The sequence below is a fragment of the Canis lupus genome, chromosome 4 (genome assembly GCF_011100685.1).
Source record: "Canis lupus familiaris isolate Mischka breed German Shepherd chromosome 4, alternate assembly UU_Cfam_GSD_1.0, whole genome shotgun sequence".
NCBI classification, from domain to species: domain Eukaryota; kingdom Metazoa; phylum Chordata; class Mammalia; order Carnivora; family Canidae; genus Canis; species Canis lupus.
Genome location: NC_049225.1, coordinates 48,649,464 through 48,667,748, shown reverse-complemented (window position 1 = coordinate 48,667,748; position 18,285 = coordinate 48,649,464). Strand labels below are relative to the sequence as shown.

The 18,285-nt window shown below is 35.6% G+C and overlaps 1 protein-coding gene across 4 annotated transcripts in view; it reads left to right on the top strand.

Moving 5' to 3' along the window:
* The window catches only part of HMMR (hyaluronan mediated motility receptor), a 43,226-nt gene that overhangs the window by 11,466 nt on the left and 13,475 nt on the right, over positions 1–18,285 (top strand). For 3 of the 4 annotated variants that reach the window (XM_038534825.1, XM_038534823.1, XM_038534824.1), the window contains exons 5-12: positions 2,756–2,944; positions 5,045–5,131; positions 5,219–5,319; positions 7,384–7,458; positions 7,577–7,755; positions 8,403–8,551; positions 12,756–12,970; positions 15,642–15,758. In XM_038534825.1, coding sequence (XP_038390753.1) covers positions 2,756–2,944; positions 5,045–5,131; positions 5,219–5,319; positions 7,384–7,458; positions 7,577–7,755; positions 8,403–8,551; positions 12,756–12,970; positions 15,642–15,758 — 1,112 coding nt within the window. The remainder of the gene's footprint in view (positions 1–2,755; positions 2,945–5,044; positions 5,132–5,218; positions 5,320–7,383; positions 7,459–7,576; positions 7,756–8,402; positions 8,552–12,755; positions 12,971–15,641; positions 15,759–18,285) is intronic. The other variant, XM_038534826.1, reaches the window with a different exon arrangement.

Below are 18,285 nucleotides of genomic sequence, written 5' to 3'. Positions count from 1 at the left end.
ATTCGAGGGTACAAACCCTTCTTTTTGTAGCCTTACCTTCTTTAATTGCAAAAGCATGATATAAATAATCTCAGTATTCTTTTTTCTACTTTTGTTTTAAGATTTTATTTATTTATTCATGAGAAACACAGAGAAGAGAGACAGACGGAAACACAGGCAGAGGGAGAAGCAGGCTCCATGCAGGGAGCCTGACATGGGACTCAATCCTGAGTCTCCAGGATCATGCCCTGGGCTGAAGGCGGCGCTAAACCACTGAGCCACCCACGCTGCCACTACTTTTTTTTTTTTTTTTTTTTTTAAGATTTTTATTTATCCATTCATGAGAGACACAGAGACAGAGAAGCAGAGAGGCAGAGGGAAGCAGGCTCCCCACAGGGAACCCAATGAGGGACTCGATCCCAGAACCCCAGGATCATGACCTGAACAGTAGGCAGACACTCAGCCACTGAGCCACCCAGGTGCCCCTCTTTTTTCTATTTTATAACACTATGCTATAAACATTGGTTGTAAATCAATAATATAAGTATAAATCTTCTGGTAAGGAAACTTAAAGCTCATTCAATCCCTAGCATCTATTTCATAGCCATCTATATATAAATGACGTTTGATACATTTTTAGTTAAACAATTTTGGCTAAAAAAAATACCAAGATTAGTATCAATACTATGCCAATAAGGAAGAGTAGAACATACCTCATGCGACTTAATACAGGTATGCTTTCCTGATACTTTTATACCTAACAAATAATCTATTTTGGTAAATGCTTTATGTGTACTAGAAAGTATTTGCACTTCTTGATATAGTTTAAATATGTCAGTTCAATATGGTTAAAAGTTTTGTTCAAATCCTTATCTGAACTGATATTTTTTTGTCTAGTTTTTCTATTAGCTAGTAAGGAAAGTATTTTCACATTTCCAGCTTTATGGATTACTCCATTTATCTTCTTAATTCTGTCATTTTTTGCTTTATATATTTTGAAGTTATATTAAGAGCACAACAAATTTAAGATTGTCTTCCTCTTGAAATGACCTTTTCATTATAAAATTCCCTCTATTACTAGTAATACTTTCTGCCTTAAAAGTTTACCTTATATGAAAAAAAAAAAAGTTTACCTTATATGATATTAATATAGCCATCTCAGCTTTCTTTTAATATTTACATGGTAAATCTTTCCTGATCCTTTATTATCAGTCTGTCCATGTCCTTATATTAAAGTACATAGTTTGGGGCACCTGGATGGCTCAGTTGGTTAAGCATCTGCCATCGGCTCAGATCATGATCCCAGGTTCCTGCTCCTCAGGGAGCCTGCTTTTCCCTCTCCCTCTGCCTGCTGCTCCCCCACTTGTGCTTGCTCACTCTTGCTCTCTCACTCTCTATCAAATAAAAAAAAAAAAATTAAGTGCATGCTTTGTAAATATCTGCGATCATTTTTGTTCAGCCTAAAGCACTGTAGTACTTTTTATTCTGCACGCCTACTGCTGGCAAATGCTCTTAGCTGTTCCTTTCTCTTAAAACATCTGTATGTCACCTTCAAATTTAAAACATATTTTCATTGGGAATAGAGTTTAGATTGGCACTTTTCCCCCTGCATTTTAAACAAATTATTTCATTGTCTCCTGGCTTCCACATTTTCTGTTGTCAGATATGTGGCCACATTTTGTGACATGTGGCACATTTTGTTTTTATTTATTTAAGTAGACTCCATGCCCAATGGAGCCCAACTCGAGGCTTGAACCCATGACCATGAGATTGAAACCAAGAATCGGATGCTTAACTGACTAATCCATGCAGGCGCTCCAGATATGTGATTTGATACTGGTTCTAGTTTTGATCTGTTAATTTCAACAGGAGTGATGGCTTACTGATCATTCGTACTGGAGTACTTATAACATCCTACCTAGAAACTCCATTATGCCTTCTTGAAATGAAGAGAACACTTAGCATTTCAAACAATAATTTTTTATAAGATTTTATTTATTTGAGAGAGCGAGAGAGATCACAAATGGGGAGGGGCAAAAGGGGAAGGGAGAAGCAGACTCCCCACTGAGCAAGGAGCACATGATCATGACCGGAGCCAAAGCAGATGCTTAACTGACTGCCCCTCAAACTATAATTTGAGTTCATATAACTAGAGAAAAAAAGAATTCGTATAGGTAGAAATACCTTAAAAGTGAATAGTTTAATTACACTTGGAAGATTACAAGCAAATAAAATCCTCTCTTTGGATGCCTGGATGGCTCAGTCAGAGGAATGGGTCTCTTGATCTCAGGGTTGTGATTTCGAGCCACACATTGGTGTAGAGAGTACTTAGAAATAAAATCTTGAAAAAAAAAATCCTCTCTGGGCAGCTGGGTGGCTCAGATGGTTAAGCATCTGCCTTTACCTTGGGTCATAATCCCAGAGTCCTGGGATTAGGCCCCAGATCGGGCTCTCTGCTCAGTGGGGAGCCTGCTTCTCCCTCTCTCTCTATTCCTTCCTCTCTTGTGCTCTCTCTCTCTCTCAAATAAACAAAAATAAAATATTTTTTAAAATAACATTTTAAAAACTAAACCCTCTCTTCTTAAACTGCTTACAGATTTTTTTAATGCTTATAGATTTTTAAGACATAAATACAACTGTACAAGCAGTAAAATCAGAATATCTAAAAGCATCATGTCACAGAGGTTTTTCTAGAATTTTAATGTTTTCATATCAATAGCATATAGTTAAGTCAGTACTGTATTGGTGAATCATTCATCACTTTGTTTCTTTCCAGATTCGTGTTCTTGTGCAAGAACGTGGTGCTCAGGACAAGCAGATCCAAGATCTGGAAGCTGAGTTGGAGAAGGTGGAGGCCAAGCTAAATGCTGCAGTCAGGGAGAAAACATCTCTCTCCGCAAGTAATGCTTCACTAGAAAAACAGCTTATTGAGTTAACTAGATCTAATGAGCTACTTAAATCAAAGGTATTTGAACCTGATAATAATATTTATAAATGAATAAAGTAGAAACATGTTGGTTTTTTTCTTATATAGTTGTTAGGGAATTTTAGGCTCTAGGTTGGTCTTTTTCTTCCACCCAATATAGCTTAAATGTTAAGCTGCTTCCAGGAAGAATTATTATTGTCTTTTTTATTATGGTACCTGACACATAAGAGGTGATAAACAAGTTACTTTTGTTTTAATGTCTGATGTTTTCTCACCCTTCTTCAAAGTCACCCCCAGTAAATAAGTAAAACTTGTAGAATATACATCTAGGGCAGCCTGGGTAGCTCAGCGGTTTAGCGCCACCTTCAGCCCAGGGTGTGATCCTGGAGACCTGGGATCGAGTCCCACGTCGGGCTCCCTGCATGGAGCCTGCTTCTCCTTCTGCCTGTGTCTCTGCCTCTCTCTCTCTCTCTCTGTGTGTCTCTCATGAATAAATAAATAAAATCTTAAAAAAAAAAATAAAGAATATACATCTAGAAGTCACTTTAAAGATCTTTTTCGGGCAGCCCGGGTGGTTCAGCGGTTTAGCACCGCATTCAGCCTAGGACGTGATCCTGGAGACCCAGGATCAAGTCCCATGTTGGGCTCCCTGCATGGAGCCTGCTTCTCCCTCTGCTTGTGTCTCTGCCTCTCTCTGTGTCTCTTGTGAATAAATAAATAAAATATTTTAAAAGAGAAGGAAAGGAAGGAAGGAAGGAAGGAAGGAAGGAAGGAAGGAAGGAAGGAAGGAAGGAAGGAAGGAAGAAGGAGGAAGGAACGGAAGAATGCATGAAGGAGATAGAAAAGAAGGACGGAAAGGAAGGAAGGAAGAAGGCCTGAACGAAGTTGGAACCTCCTCCCTCCGCAAGAAAAGAAAGAAAGAAAAAAAAGAAAGAAAAGATAAAAAAGAAAGAAAGAAAAAAAGAAAAAAAATGAAAAGATCTTTCTCGGGGGTGCCTGGGTGCCTCAGTTGTTAGCATCTGCCTTTGGCTCAGGTCATGATCTCAGGGTCCTGGGATCAAGCCTCAAGATTCTTTCTCTGGGGGTGCCTGGGTGCCTCAGTTGGTTAAGCATCTGCCTTTGGCTCAGGTCATGATCTCAGGGTCCTGGGATCAAGCCTCACATTGGGCTCCCTGCTCAGCAGGAAGTCTGCTTATCCCTCTCCTGCCCCCTCTCCTGCTCTCTCTGCCTTTCCCCCTGCTCATGCTCTCTCTCATTCTCTCTCAATAAAATTTTTTTACAAAAATCTTTCTCTGAAATAAATAATAGCATAACATCAGACTTCCATCTCAAATCCTTTTGGAAATGAAGTGGGAAATCAATAAATTTGTGGATTAAACATGTTTAATAGATAAATTTCATTTATTAATATTATTAGTATTATGTTACTACTAATAGATCTTAAAGGATATAATATGGTCATCTGCTTAGAAGTAGAAGGAGGCTATAAATCACTGTTCAGTTTAATAACAGTCATTTATTGAAGGCCTGTAATGTGCTGAGCTCTTTGATTACAAGGGGAACAAGGGTGCATAAGAATCAAGCATGGGGAAGGGAGCAGATTCCTAGGCCCCACCAAGGGAAATTCTGATTTAGTAGGCCTGGGATGAATCTTGTACTCTACATATTTTAAAATAGACCAGGCAATTCAGATGTATTTTGTTAAACAAGCACAGTTTACAGAATCTTCTCCAAGGAGCTTGGTTTAGAGGTTTGCAGTAGACTCTTCAGCATGTAGAGGTAGACAACCCAAGCAGCTTTCAAAAATAAATCAGAAAGAGGTGCTTGTATATCTCAGTCAGTAGAGCGTGTAACTCTTGATCTCGGGGTCATGAGTTCGAGACCCACATTGGGTGGAGATTACTTAAAAATAAAACCCTCAAAAAAATTTAAATAAATAAACCAGAAAGTCACATTAATCAAAATGAGGGACAAGAACATTAGCCGTGTAAAATCCTGGTGTGGTCAAAGTCTAAATTCTCTACCAGAGTATAATGTTGGTAAATAATAGTCCCAGTAATAGAACAATCAATATTTCTGTGATTTTTATATAGGACCTAGTAGAAAATATTTTTGAATTTTTTTGTTTCTTTTACTTAGTTTTCTGAAGATAATAACCAGAAGACTATGAGAATTCTAAGCCTCGAGTTAATGAAACTTAGAAACAAAAGAGAAACAAAGATGAGGGTGAGTGATGTCTTTGGTGAGTATGCTATTTCTGGATCTGGGGATCTGAACAATTTCTCATTTCCTAAAATATACTTCTGTTGGTAGAATATGATGGCTAAACAGGAAGGCATGGAAGTGAAGCTGCAGGTCACTCAGAAGAATCTGGAGGAGTCTCAGGGGAAAATAGCACAACTTGAGGGGAAACTGTGAGTGACTAAAATAAAAAGGAAATTATTAAGTGTGACTAATTCTTGACTTACCTCTCTCACCCCACTCTTGTTTATGTAGAGTTAACCGTCCTTCATGCTTGTCTTACTACTTCCTGCTTGCCCTATTTTTCTTCCTGTTTCTCTTCAACTGAGCTCTGATGATTCCCAACATTTTATGCTGAAAAGATGGAAGAATGTTTTAATTTTGTCCATCTTCTATATAAATGATGAGGAAAGGCCTCATAATCTTTGTTGTAACACCGTCCTATGGAGATGGTAGACCAAAATGGAGGAATATTGATTAGTATAGGAAGCTGTGATTAATGCACAATCCTAGCCTTCTTTTTATTACTGAGCTATAATTACATAGCATAAGTATTCAGTTTGATGACTTTTGACAATTGTATTTGTATTCATTACCCGAACAAGATCAAGAACATTGACATCCTCCCAGAAAATTTTTTTCCGCTCCTTCCTGCTCCCCTGCTCTTCCCTTACTGTGATGTCCCTCAATCTCTGAAACCACTTTCTACTTCCATCATCATAATTAGTTAGGCCTTTTGGGGATGTTTATCACAGTATGTGTGTGTATGTCTCTGTTTAACATAATATTTTTGGCATTTATCTATACTGCTGTATTATAATTTGTTCCTCTATTTCTGAGTATTTCTGAATATCTGCCTGAATATACCTCCATTTGTTTACTATTTCTCTTTTGAAAATTATTTGGGTTTCCAGTTTCTGACTGTTGTGAATAAGACTGCTATGTATCTCTTTTTGTAGACACCAACTTTTACTTTTCAAGAAATAAACATTTAGGATTGGAATTCCTAGGTCAGAGGGTAGTATAGTATATGTATAATGTATTTAAAAAAAATAAAGAAAAAAAAAACTCTTAAGTGAGGGTGCACCTGGGTTAAGCCACTGCCTTCATCTCAGATCATGATCCCAGGGTCCTGGGATCAAACCCCACATTGGACTCCCTCCTCAGTGGGGAGCCTGCTTCTCCCTTTTCCTCTGCTCCTCCTGCTTGTGCTCTCCCTCCCTCTCTCCCTCTCCCTGTCTTACTTTCTCCTCTCTCTCTGTCAAATAAAATCTTGAAAAAAACAAAACCTCAGAAGTGGTTGTACCATTTTATAGTCCCACTTAGCAATGTGTGATAGTTCTAGTTGTTCCCTATCCTCTCCAAAGTTTGATATTGTCAATCTATTTTATTTTGGCCTTTCTACTAGGGAGAAAGTAGTGCCTCATTTGTAATTTTGTTAGTATAAGGGTCGAGCTTCTCTTTCTGTGCTCATTGACCATTCATGTGTATCCTTTTGTGAGGTGTCTATTTAAGTTTCTTGCTCATTTTTCAAATTGAGTTGTTTGGAGGAAGTACAACTCCTGAGTAACTGAAGAAAAGGCAACCTGAATCAAAGGCTTTATAGCACACAGAATAGCATTTTGTATGTGTGCTGTATAGGAAAGCTACAAGAAAGATCATTTCTAACACTCAGGATGTTATAGGTAATAATTCTTATCATCATAGCCCTTTTATCAGAATTTATTTGGAAAGCTTAAAAAAAAACTTCAAAGACTATTTGTATATTTTAAATTGTCAACTTGAGAGGTCACGTAAAGTAATGGTTAAGAATTTGGATTCAGTGGTTGAGCATGCAACTCTTGATCTCAAAGTTTTAAGTTCAAGCCAAGCCCCACATTGGATGTAGAGATTATTTTAAAATAAAATCTATAGGGGTGCCTAGGTAGTTCAGTGAGTTGAGCATCTGCCCTCGGCTCAGGTCATAATCCTGGGGTCCTGGGATCAAGCCCTGCTTCTCCCTCTTCTTCTGCTCCTCCTGCTTGTGCTCTCCCTCTCTCACTCTATCCCAAATCAATAAATAAATTCTTTAAAAATAAAAAAATAATAAAATAAAAATCTTTTTTAAAAAACCACACACATTTTTAAAAAAGGAAATTTGGACTCTAGAGACAGCCTATCTGATATGGCAGTATTTGGTACAGATTAAGCATTATGTGTGATTATTGTATGTATTGATATATGCAATTTTTTTTCAGTGTTTCAATAGAGAAGGAAAAGACTGATGAAAAATCTGAAACAGAAAAACTCTTAGAATACATCGAAGAAATTAGGTAATATGAATAGTAGTTTTTCATTGGACCTTGTTGATTAGTGATGAATACATCATTTTCAGTTAATTTTCCCTGTGCCTAAATTATGTGCTCTTCAAAATAATTTATTTTAATGCAGTTGTGCATCAGATCAAGTGGAGAAATACAAGCTAGATATTGCGCAATTAGAAGAAAATTTGAAAGAGAAGAATCATGAAGTTGTAAGCCTTAAGCAGTCTCTTGAGGAAAATGTTGTTTTGCTTTCTAAACAAGTAGAAGACCTGAATGCTAAGTGTCAGCTACTCGAAAAAGAAAAAGGTATTTAGATAAGTAATATGTACAATATTGAAGGAAAGTAATGGTATATTAAAACAACTTTTTTTTAGTAATTATGTAAACATATGAATCCTGTTCTCCGAGAATTTTTATCTTTTATAATATTTGTTATCTGTTTGTTTCAATATATTGCTTGTCTTCATTGAAATATATACAATGGGGCACCCCCCCGTGGCGCAGCGGTTTAGTGCCACCTGCAGCCCGGGGTATGATCCTGGAGACCTGGGATGAGTCCTTCATCGGGCTCCCTGCGTGGAGCCTCCTTCTCCCTCTGCCTGTATCTCTGCCTCTCCTTCTCTCTCTCTCTCTCTCTTTCTCTCTCTGTATCTCTATGAGTAAATAAATAAAATCTTTAAAAATATATATATATATATACAATGGTGCAGTTCTTGACTTCTCCATTGGGTGGCCATTTAAAATGAGAAGATACAGAACCAGGTTTGGAGGTTTTATTACATACTTTAGAATATATATTACATATAGTAAATGATACAAACTTCAGAGTTATGTTTTGGCTTTACTTCTTTGGAAATACTTAATCTGTGTAACATGCTAGTAGCAAAAATGGATATATGGAAATCCGATTTGTCAAAGTTAGTATCTAATTACAGTATTTTTCACTTTTATAGAAGACCTTGTCAACAGGGATAGAGTACGGGATGAAACTCTAAATTCTGAAATGCAAAACTTAAAGGAGAACCTTATTCTTGAAAAACAGGAACATGAAAAACTACGACAAAAAGAATTACAGACTGATTCACTTCTGCAACAAGAAAAGGTAGTTTGCTACAATATAAAAAAAAAATCAACTTGTGCTTATTATATGTCATATATTTCCCAGTGTATCCAAAAACTTCAATTGTATATGTTCTTCTCTCCAACAATTTTATTTTTAGAATCTTATGCCGAATAAATAGTTCTATTTGTTTATCTGCATGTTTATCTGCAGAGATGCGTGACAGGATTATTGATAATGTGAAAAAATTATAAGCAATTGATTAACCAAAATAAGAAAATTGTTTAAAAATATTTTCTGATGGGGGATCCCTGGTGGCTCAACAATTTAGTGCCTGCCTTCGGCCCAGGGCGCGATCCTGGAGACCTGAGATCGTGTCCCACATTGGGCTCCCTGCATGGAGCCTGCTTCTCCCTCTGCCTGTATCCTGCCTCTCTCTCTCTCTCCTTCTCTGTGTTTCTCATGAATAAATAAATAAATAATCTTTAAAATATATATATATATATATATTTTCTGATGGAGTGCCTGGCTGGCTCAGTTGCTAGAGCATGTGACTCTTGATCTTGGGGTTGTGAGTTCAAGCCACCACACTAGGTGTAGAGATTACTTAAAAATAAAATTTAGGGGCGCCTGGATGGCACAGTGGTTGAGAGTCTATCTTTGTCCTGATCCCGGGGTCCTGGGATCAAGTTCCGCATCAGGCTCCTCACAGGGAGCCTGCTCCTCCCTCTGCCTATGTCTCTGCCTGTCTGTGTGCCTCTTGTGAATAAATAAATAAAATCTTTAATAAATAAATAAAGGAAATGTTAAAAATATTTATTTTCTGGCACATTCTTTTTTTTTTTAAGATTTTTATTTATTCATGAGAGACATGAAACTGCTGAGCCACCAGGGCTGCCCTTTTCTGGTACATTCTTGTGTTAGATTACTACTTGGACATTTCCAGTGATGTTATAAAATAGTGTCTAAATGCATGTGAAATAAAACTGACAATTTTTAAGAATCTAGATTACATAAAGAATAATTTACATATCAATGAGAAAAACAGTTCACTGAAATAATGGGCATAGGATGAAAATTCATCATTCTCAGATGTAGAAATTCAGATAATCTATACACATGAAAAGATGCTCTATCTTAGTGATAATCAAAGAAATAGAAATAATTGTTTTTCCCTTACAAGATTGGCACAGATTAAAACATTTGATATTATATAGCATGTTAGTTAGAGCATAGCAAATAGGTACTAGAATGCACTGAAGTGAAATATAACAACTGAAGGAATTAAGTAGATATATATATACTGACTTGAAGATCTCAACAACTATTTTTAGGATTTATTTTTTTTAAATGACCTTTACATATTTAGTTTCTATCATGTTTAAGTATATAAATGTATAGAAAAACACCAGAAGGCATATATACCAAACTAGTGGTTATCTCTACAATGAGAAACTAAGATTGGGGTGGGGTATAGTCAGAGGCAATTTTCACTTTATTTGGATTCTTTTTTATTTTGTTATTTTTTTTCTGCCATCCGGTCCAGCAACTATAGTTATTGTTGGCAAACCTTTCAAATGTTTTTTTGTATCTTAGTATCTAAGAAATGTGTCTCTGTACACTTAGAGGAGTGTAAAGATGGAAAGAATGCTTATTTACAGTGACCATTCTTTTTTAAAGGCATAGAGCCCTGTTTTTATTTTCAATTGATCTACAACAGTATATATGTTTCAGCTATACAACGTAATGATTCAATATTCATGTATATTACAAAATTATCACAATAAGTCTAATTAGCATCTGTTACCATATATAGCTATAGAATTTTTTTAGTCTGAGAACATTTAAGATCTATTCTCTTAGCAACTTTCAGACATGCAATACAGTATTGTTAACTATAGTCACCACACTGTATGTTACACCCCATGACTAAAGTATCTTTTAACTGGAAGTTTGTATCTTTTGATTCTTTCACCCATTTTGCCCACTCCTGCCTCTGGCAATCACCAATCTTCACTGTAGCTGGGGTTTTTATTTGCTTATTTTTAGATTCCACATACAAATAAGATCATACAGTATTTGTCTTTCTTTGTCTGATTTACTTCATTTATTACAATACCCTCAAAGTCCATCCATAGCATTACATATAACAAGATTTCCTTCTTTTTTTAATGACTAAATAATATTCAACTGTGTATATACCACATTTTCTTTATCCATTCATCTATCAGTAGATCTTTAAGTTTTTTCCATATCTTGGCTATTATAAATGATGCTGAACCTTAAGTGCATATATCTTTTCAAGTTTGTATTTTCATTTTCTTCAGATAAATACTTAGAAGTGGAGTTGTTTGCTTGTATGGCAGTTCTATATTTAATTTTTTGAAGAACATTCATACTGTTCTACATAGTGACTGCACCGATTGATATTCCCACCAAAAGTACACAAGGGTTCCCTCCATATTCTCCCCAACGCTTATTATTTCTTGTCTGTTTTGGTTTTTGCTTTTTTGTTTGTTTGTTTTAAGTAATCTCTACGGCCAAAGTGGGGTTTGAACTCACAACCCCAAGATCGAGTCACATGCTCTACCAACTGAGCCCACCAAGCACCCCTGTTTCTTGTCCTTTTGGTAATAACCATTCTGACAGGTGCAACATACCTGATGGTTTTGATTTGCATTTCCCTGATGATGAGTTATGTTGAGCATCTTTTCATGTACCTATTGGCTAATTGTATGTCTTCAAGAAATGTCTATTTATATCTGCTGCCCAGTTTTTAATTAGGTTGTTTGAAGTTTTTTCTTTTTTCCTTTTGTTTTTGTTTTAAAGATTTTATTTATTTGAGAGCAAAAGACAGAGATAGCATGAGTGGGGAGGAGAGGAAGAAGCAGGCTCCCGCCAAGCAGGGAGCCCAACGCAGGGTTTGATCCCAAGACCGTGGGATCATGACCTGAGCCAAAGACAGACACTTGGCCGACTGAGCCACCCAGGTGCCCCAAGTTTTTTCATTTTTAATAATAAGAATTCTTTATACATTTTGGATATTAACCCCTTATCAGATATATGATTTTCAAATATTTTCTTCCATTTTACTAAGGTTAAGTTTTTCTCCCCTTATTCTCCCAAATATTTTCTCCCATTTTACTAGGTTATGTTTTCATTTTCTGAATGGTTTTCTTTCCTGTGCAGAAGGATTTTAGTTTGATACAGTCCCACTTGTTTATTTTTGCTTTTGTTGCCTTTGCTTTTGGTGTCATATCCAAAAGATTATCACCAAGATCATTAACTGCCTGTGTTTTCTTCTGGATTTATGGTTTCAGGTCTTAAATTTAAGTCTTTAATCTATTTTGAGTTATTTTTTGTGTATGATATAAGATAGTATAAGTCCACAAGCAAGTTTTTTTTGCTTGTGATTTTCCAGTTTTCCAAATACCATTTATTGAAGAAACTGTTCTTTCCCCATTATATATTTTCAGCTCTTTTATCATAAATTAACTATATGTATGGGCTTGTTTCTGGACTCTGTCCCCTTCTATTGATCAGTGTGTCTGTTTTTATGCCAATACCATACTGTTTTGAGTACTATAGATTGGTAAGATAGTTTGAAATCAGAGAAAATGATGCCTCCAACTTTGTTCTTCTTTCTAAGATCACTTTGGCTATTTGGGGTCTTTTGTGTTTCCATACAAATTTTAGCATTGTTCTATTTCTGTGAAAATTCCCATTTTTATAGAAACTGCATAGAATCTATAGATTGCTGTGGTTGTATGGATATTTTAACAATGCTAATTTTTCCAATCCATGAAAACAGAATATCTCTTCATTTATTTGTGCCATCTTCACTTTATTTTAATGTTAGAATTTTTTCACAATGGTGATTTATTTGTATATTGTATAACTTTAAAATACACTTACATACTATTGAAATCATAGTACATTGTTTATAAAGTATCATCTGAGAGAAATATATATTGAAAGTCAGCTGTAAATTATAATTTTAGTTTTATAAGCAGTATGTGTGGGTGTGTGTTGCATAGAAAAAATACCGAAATGACATTTACTACAGTGTTAACACAGTGCAAGATATAATCCATGACAATATGCAGGTGATATCTATATTTTTCAAGTTTCTTGAAGCTCTTGAATTTAGTATTCATATTTTATTATCTGTACTTCTTTTATGTGCTTAGTAAAAGCCTCATGATGTCATTTCATGCTATTTCGGTGATTTTCTGTTTGGTTGTAGGAACTGTCCTCCAGTCTTCAACAGAAGCTATGTTCCTTTCAAGAGGAAATGATGAAAGAGAGGAATCTCTTTGAGGAAGAATTAAAGCAAGCACTGGACGAGCTAGATAAATTACAGCAAAAAGAGGAACAAGCTGAAAGGCTAGTCAGACAGTTGGAAGAAGAAACAAAATCTCGAGCTGAAGAACTGAAACTCCTAGAAGAGAAGCTGAAAGGGTTTGTATTAATAAGACCTCATGTTTAGTATGACTTCAGATGTTAAAAAGGTGTTTTCCAGTACATGCTTTCAGGATTCTAATGTCAACCGTGTGAGTAAGTGAAGTTGGAATTATTTTACAAGTAAGAAATAGAGAGAAGTAAAGTATACCCATAGAAGGCATATATAAACAGGTATGACAGCCAAGTCAGAAGCATAGTTTTTTTCTTTTTTTAAGGCCAGCAATTTAAAAGGATGTTAATAAACAAATGACCAAAATTTGCGGTTCCTTTACTGCGCTCGTATGTTGTCTGAAATTATTGAATGTCAGCATTATAGCAATAATAGATTTAGAGGGAAAAAAAAAGCTGAAATCCCATCCTTTAAAAAGAAACATTTCCATTTTTCACCTATGTGTACATTAGTTTACATAGCATAAGTTATACCTTTAATTACGTTTTCTGAGGTAGCATAAGTACTCAGAAGTAGTGATCAGAGAAGCAATGTGAGGAAGAAAAAAAAAAAAACCTGGGAAACACTCAAAAATAAGAAATTTAAGAGATCTCAGACTTTTCTTTGAAAGTAGACTCCACGCCAAATGTGAGACTTTGAACTCACAACCCCAAGATCAAGAGCCCATTGCTCCACTAATTGACCTAACTAGGTGCCTTTTGAACTTCTTTTAATTCTAATTCCCTATTATTTTTATCACATTATGCATTCCTTCTCCACTGCATTTATTTAAATTAAAACATCCAGGTTGATTCTTGAGTTCAAGTTGTAACTAAAATAATTGTTACTTGAATCCTAGGGATTTCCTTACTAAAAATATTTCTAGCAAGGAATCAAGAATTACATACGAATTTACAGAATTGTAATGTATCTCACAAGTGTGTATCTATCTCCTATTAGATATTTTTATTAAAATCCTTTTTCTGTTTTATTGTGATGATAAGTGATAAAAGGACACAAAGATTTTATATATGCCTGCTTTTACGGGGAGCAGTACCAAAGTGTTAATAAGGGAATAGTTCTATACTGGAGCCAGTCTCAGGGCACAGGCACTTTAAGAAACTGGGTAGATGATGTCAGTTTCAGAGAAGAAAGAAAGTTGAGACAATTATTTATTATAACTCAAGGAATTGGGTACAGAGGTTGGGAGATACAGATTTTATTACAGGATCTGCCAACTAGCTCTGTGATGTTAAACCAATTCAAATTTCTTTAATTTTCTATTTCATTAGATATAAAATAAAGGGGTTTTAATGGCATGATCTCTAAGGTCCCTTCTAGCCTAGAAATTTTAGGTGTAAGAGAAAAACTAAGAAATTGAAAGTGATTTCTCTATGGAACAGGGAAGAGAATATTTTTGTTATAAATGCTTTACTACTATGTGATTGCTTTTAGCTGTTGGTATTTATATTTTTAAATCCCACGCCCATTATGGAAGGAATTTGATTAGCTGTTTATTTTGTCTATGTCTGACTTAGCTGATAAGTAAATAAACCTTCTTATTTATAGTTCTGAGTTTTAGATGTTATTTAAAAGATCTCTTACAAGCTCATATGCTCATCTAAAAATTTTTATCACCAGTTTGGTAATACATAATGTTAATATTTCAAAAAATTTCTGAGGCTTGTAATGTATATTTAAAAAAGATCTTAAAAACTATTTTGTGGGATACCTGGGTGGCTCAGTGGTTGAGCATCTGCCTTTGGCTCAGGTCGTGATCCCAGGGTCCTGGGATTGAATTCCACATCAGGCTCCCCACAGGAAGCCTGCTTCTCCCTCTGCCTATGTCTCTGCCTCTATCTCTCACATAAATAAGTAAATAAAATCTTTAAAAAAACAAAACAAAACAAAACAAGACACTATTTTGCCTATATAAAATAATTCACCAAATAAGTTATTAAATTTTTGAATAATAACAATTTATTATGTGGATTACTGAAATAAAATAAATATACATGGTCCTAAAACTTTTTTTTTCCAAAGAAGTACCAAGTGTAGTTAAAGACACTTAGTATTTCTTAAATGTTTAAATGCAGAGACACTTTATTCAATCCAACTGCTTTTTAACTGGTAATTTTTCACATTCTTTAGTTTTGGTTGCTGCTGCTAAGATTGTTTTAGAGTCTTTTAACCCTATCTTCTTCCAAAAACAAATGTTTTAACTACTTACATAAATACATGCAAATTGAAAGATAAATTTAGAAATGATTACATTAGAATAAAAACAAAAGTAAAATAAGGGCAAAAAAAGATAAGATGAGAAGAGAAGTTAGTACATAAAGTAACCAGAAGAGAAGTTAGTACAGAAACAAACATGCTATCAGAAGCAGATCATAGGGGCAGCCCGGGTGGCTCAGCGGTTTGGTGCCACCTGCAGCCCAGGGCCTGATCCTGGAGACCTGGGATCGAGTCCCATGTCTGGCTCCCTGCATGGAACCTGCTTCTCCCTCTGCTTGTGTCTCTGCCTCTCTCTCTCTGTGTGTCTCTCATGAATATATAAATAAAATCTTTAAAAAAAAAAAAAAAAAAGCAGATCATAAAGTTAGATGTAAGCTACCAGATAGTGTATGCAAAGATGCAGACATTGGACACATGATTCACAGTGACAAAGGTAAATACTAATCCTTTTCTTAAAATAATGATTTGTAATTAGTGTTTTATCTTTTATTTATTCCCTAGGAAAGAAGCTGAACTGGAAGAAAGTAATGCTGCTCACAGTCAAGCCACTCTGCTTTTGCAGGAGAGCTATCATAGTATAGTGCAAAGCCTTGGAGATGCTACTGCTCAATTTGAAAGGTATTCTTATTAAGAGTCTGCACTCCAAATATAATATGAGTGGGGAGGCGTGGCTAGTGAAATCTGGAAAAATAATCACACAAATAAAGTGGTTGGTATTACTCTAAATTCTGTAATGACCAACCATAAATGGGCAACTAGGGTTACCTGGTAATCTTAGAGTATAGTATACAAATTTCCTTTCCTGCCAGCCCCTTCCAATTTCATGCACTCTCAAACCTTTCAAGCTTCTGTCTTACTCTCCTTGACACCATCTTTTTCCTCATGAAGAATTCTAAATTTTGTTTCTCCTTATTACCAAACCTGTAAACACACCTGCATTTATGCTCACCCTCTCTTACCACTACAGAAGCATTCCAGTCTTTTAGCCTTCAATGACATTATTCCATTTGTCCTTTTCAACCTTTCTACTGGATTTTTTCCATTCAATATTAAAACATGTTAATGGGGATCCCTGGGTGGCGCAGCGGTTTGGCGCCTGCCTTTGGCCCAGGGCGTGATCCTGGAGACCTGGGATCGAATACCACATCGGGCTCCCGGTGCATGGAGCCTGCTTCTCCCTCTGCCTATGTCTCTGCCTCTCTCTCTCTCTCTCTCTCTGTGACTATCATAAATAAATAAAAATTAAAAAAAAAAAATTAAAAAAAAATAAAAATAAAACATGTTAATGTGCACTTATCTTTAAAATACATAAATTTTAGGGGCACCTAGGTAACTCAGTTAAGTGTCTGATTCTTGATTTCAGATAAGGTACGATCTCAGGGTCATGAGATCTCTCTCTCTCTCTCTTTCTTTCTCTCAAAATCTTTAAAATACATTAATTTTATTAATTCCTTTGGACCCCTCTTCCTTCTGCAGCTATCCAACAACACCTCTCACTCCCAGCACCCTTCTTAATCCAAAATTCTACTCATCTTTGTAGTTTGTCTTGATAAAAAATTCTCTACACTTACTATCTCCACTTCCTCACTTCCTATTCCATCTACTTACTATTTCCCTTTTAAAAAGGGGCGGGGGGAGGGCTATTTTGGGAGGAACTACAAATTGCAGATAATAATTTTTTTTAAGATTTTTTTTAAGATTATTTATTTATTCATGAGAGAGAGAGAGAGAGAGTCAGAGACACAGGCAGAGGGAGAAGCAGGCTCCATGCAGGGAGCCTGATGTGGGACTCGATCCCGGGACTCCAGGATCACGCTCTGGCCCAAAGACAGGCGCTAAACCACCAAGCCACCCAAGGATCCCCCAGATGATAATTTAAGAAATTGGTGTGCATCTCACACCAAAAGCATATTAATATAAACATTTTTATTATATTTAGATCATTTTGGGATGAGGTCTCTTTGTCTTATATCTATTTTAATTATTTAATAAATATAGAAGGTATACTAAACATAAAGTATAAAACATAAAGATGAAATCAACATACATGAACCTGTAAAAGACAACCAAACCAGTAAGCCAAAAGATTTCAATAATTTGGTATTACGTAAGAGTTTCTTTACTAGCCCATCTGCCTGCTATCCACCAACAGATAACACTATTTAAATTCTGCATTAATAATTTCCTCCCGGGACACCTGGGTGGCTCAGCAGTTGAGCGTCTGTCTTCAGCTCAGAGCATGATCCCAGAGTCCGAGGATCGAGTCCCCCCCGCATCAGGCTCCCTTGCGAGGAACCTGCTTCTCCCTTTGCCTATGTCTCTGCCTCTCTCTATGTGTCTCTCATGAATAAATAAATAAATAAAATATTTTTTAAAATAATAATAAACTTTTTCCCTGTGTATAATTTTATAGCATGTATATCCATACAAATAATACATAACTTTGCCTTTTTCCTGAACCTTGCCAAAAAGTGTGATTATGGTGTATGCCATTTCCTGAGACTTGTCATTATATTCTGCATTATGTATGTTTCAAGAATCGAATCACATTGTTGACTGAGGTTATAGTTTATTCATAGTAACTGCTGTAGAATATTTGATTTTATTAATATAGCACAATTTACCCATTCTCACTTTGAGCTTTGGGGTGGTTTTTCCTTTCTTTTGTGCATTTTTTTATTATTTTTATTTTTTTCATCATGATAAGTATACTCTTTAATCCCTATCCCCTATTTCCCACATCCCCCCACCCATCTCCCCTCTGGTAACCATCAGTTTATTCTCTATAGTTAAGAGTCTGTTTCTTGATTTATCTCTCTCTGTGTTTCTCTTTTATTTATTTATTTACTTAATTGCTTTTTTGTTTCTTAAATTCCACATAAATGAAATCATATGGTATTTGTCTTTTTCTGACTTACTGTGCTTAACATTGTACTCTCTAGCTCTATCCATGTTGTTGGAAATAGTAAGATTTCATTTCTTTTTTATGACTGAATAACCCATTGTATATATATCTACCACATCTTCTGTATCTAATCATCTATCAATGGACACTTGGGCCGCTTCCATAGTTGGGCTGTTACTGATAATACTGCTGTAAACATAAGAGTGCATGTGTCCCTTTGAATTAGTGCTTTTGTATAGG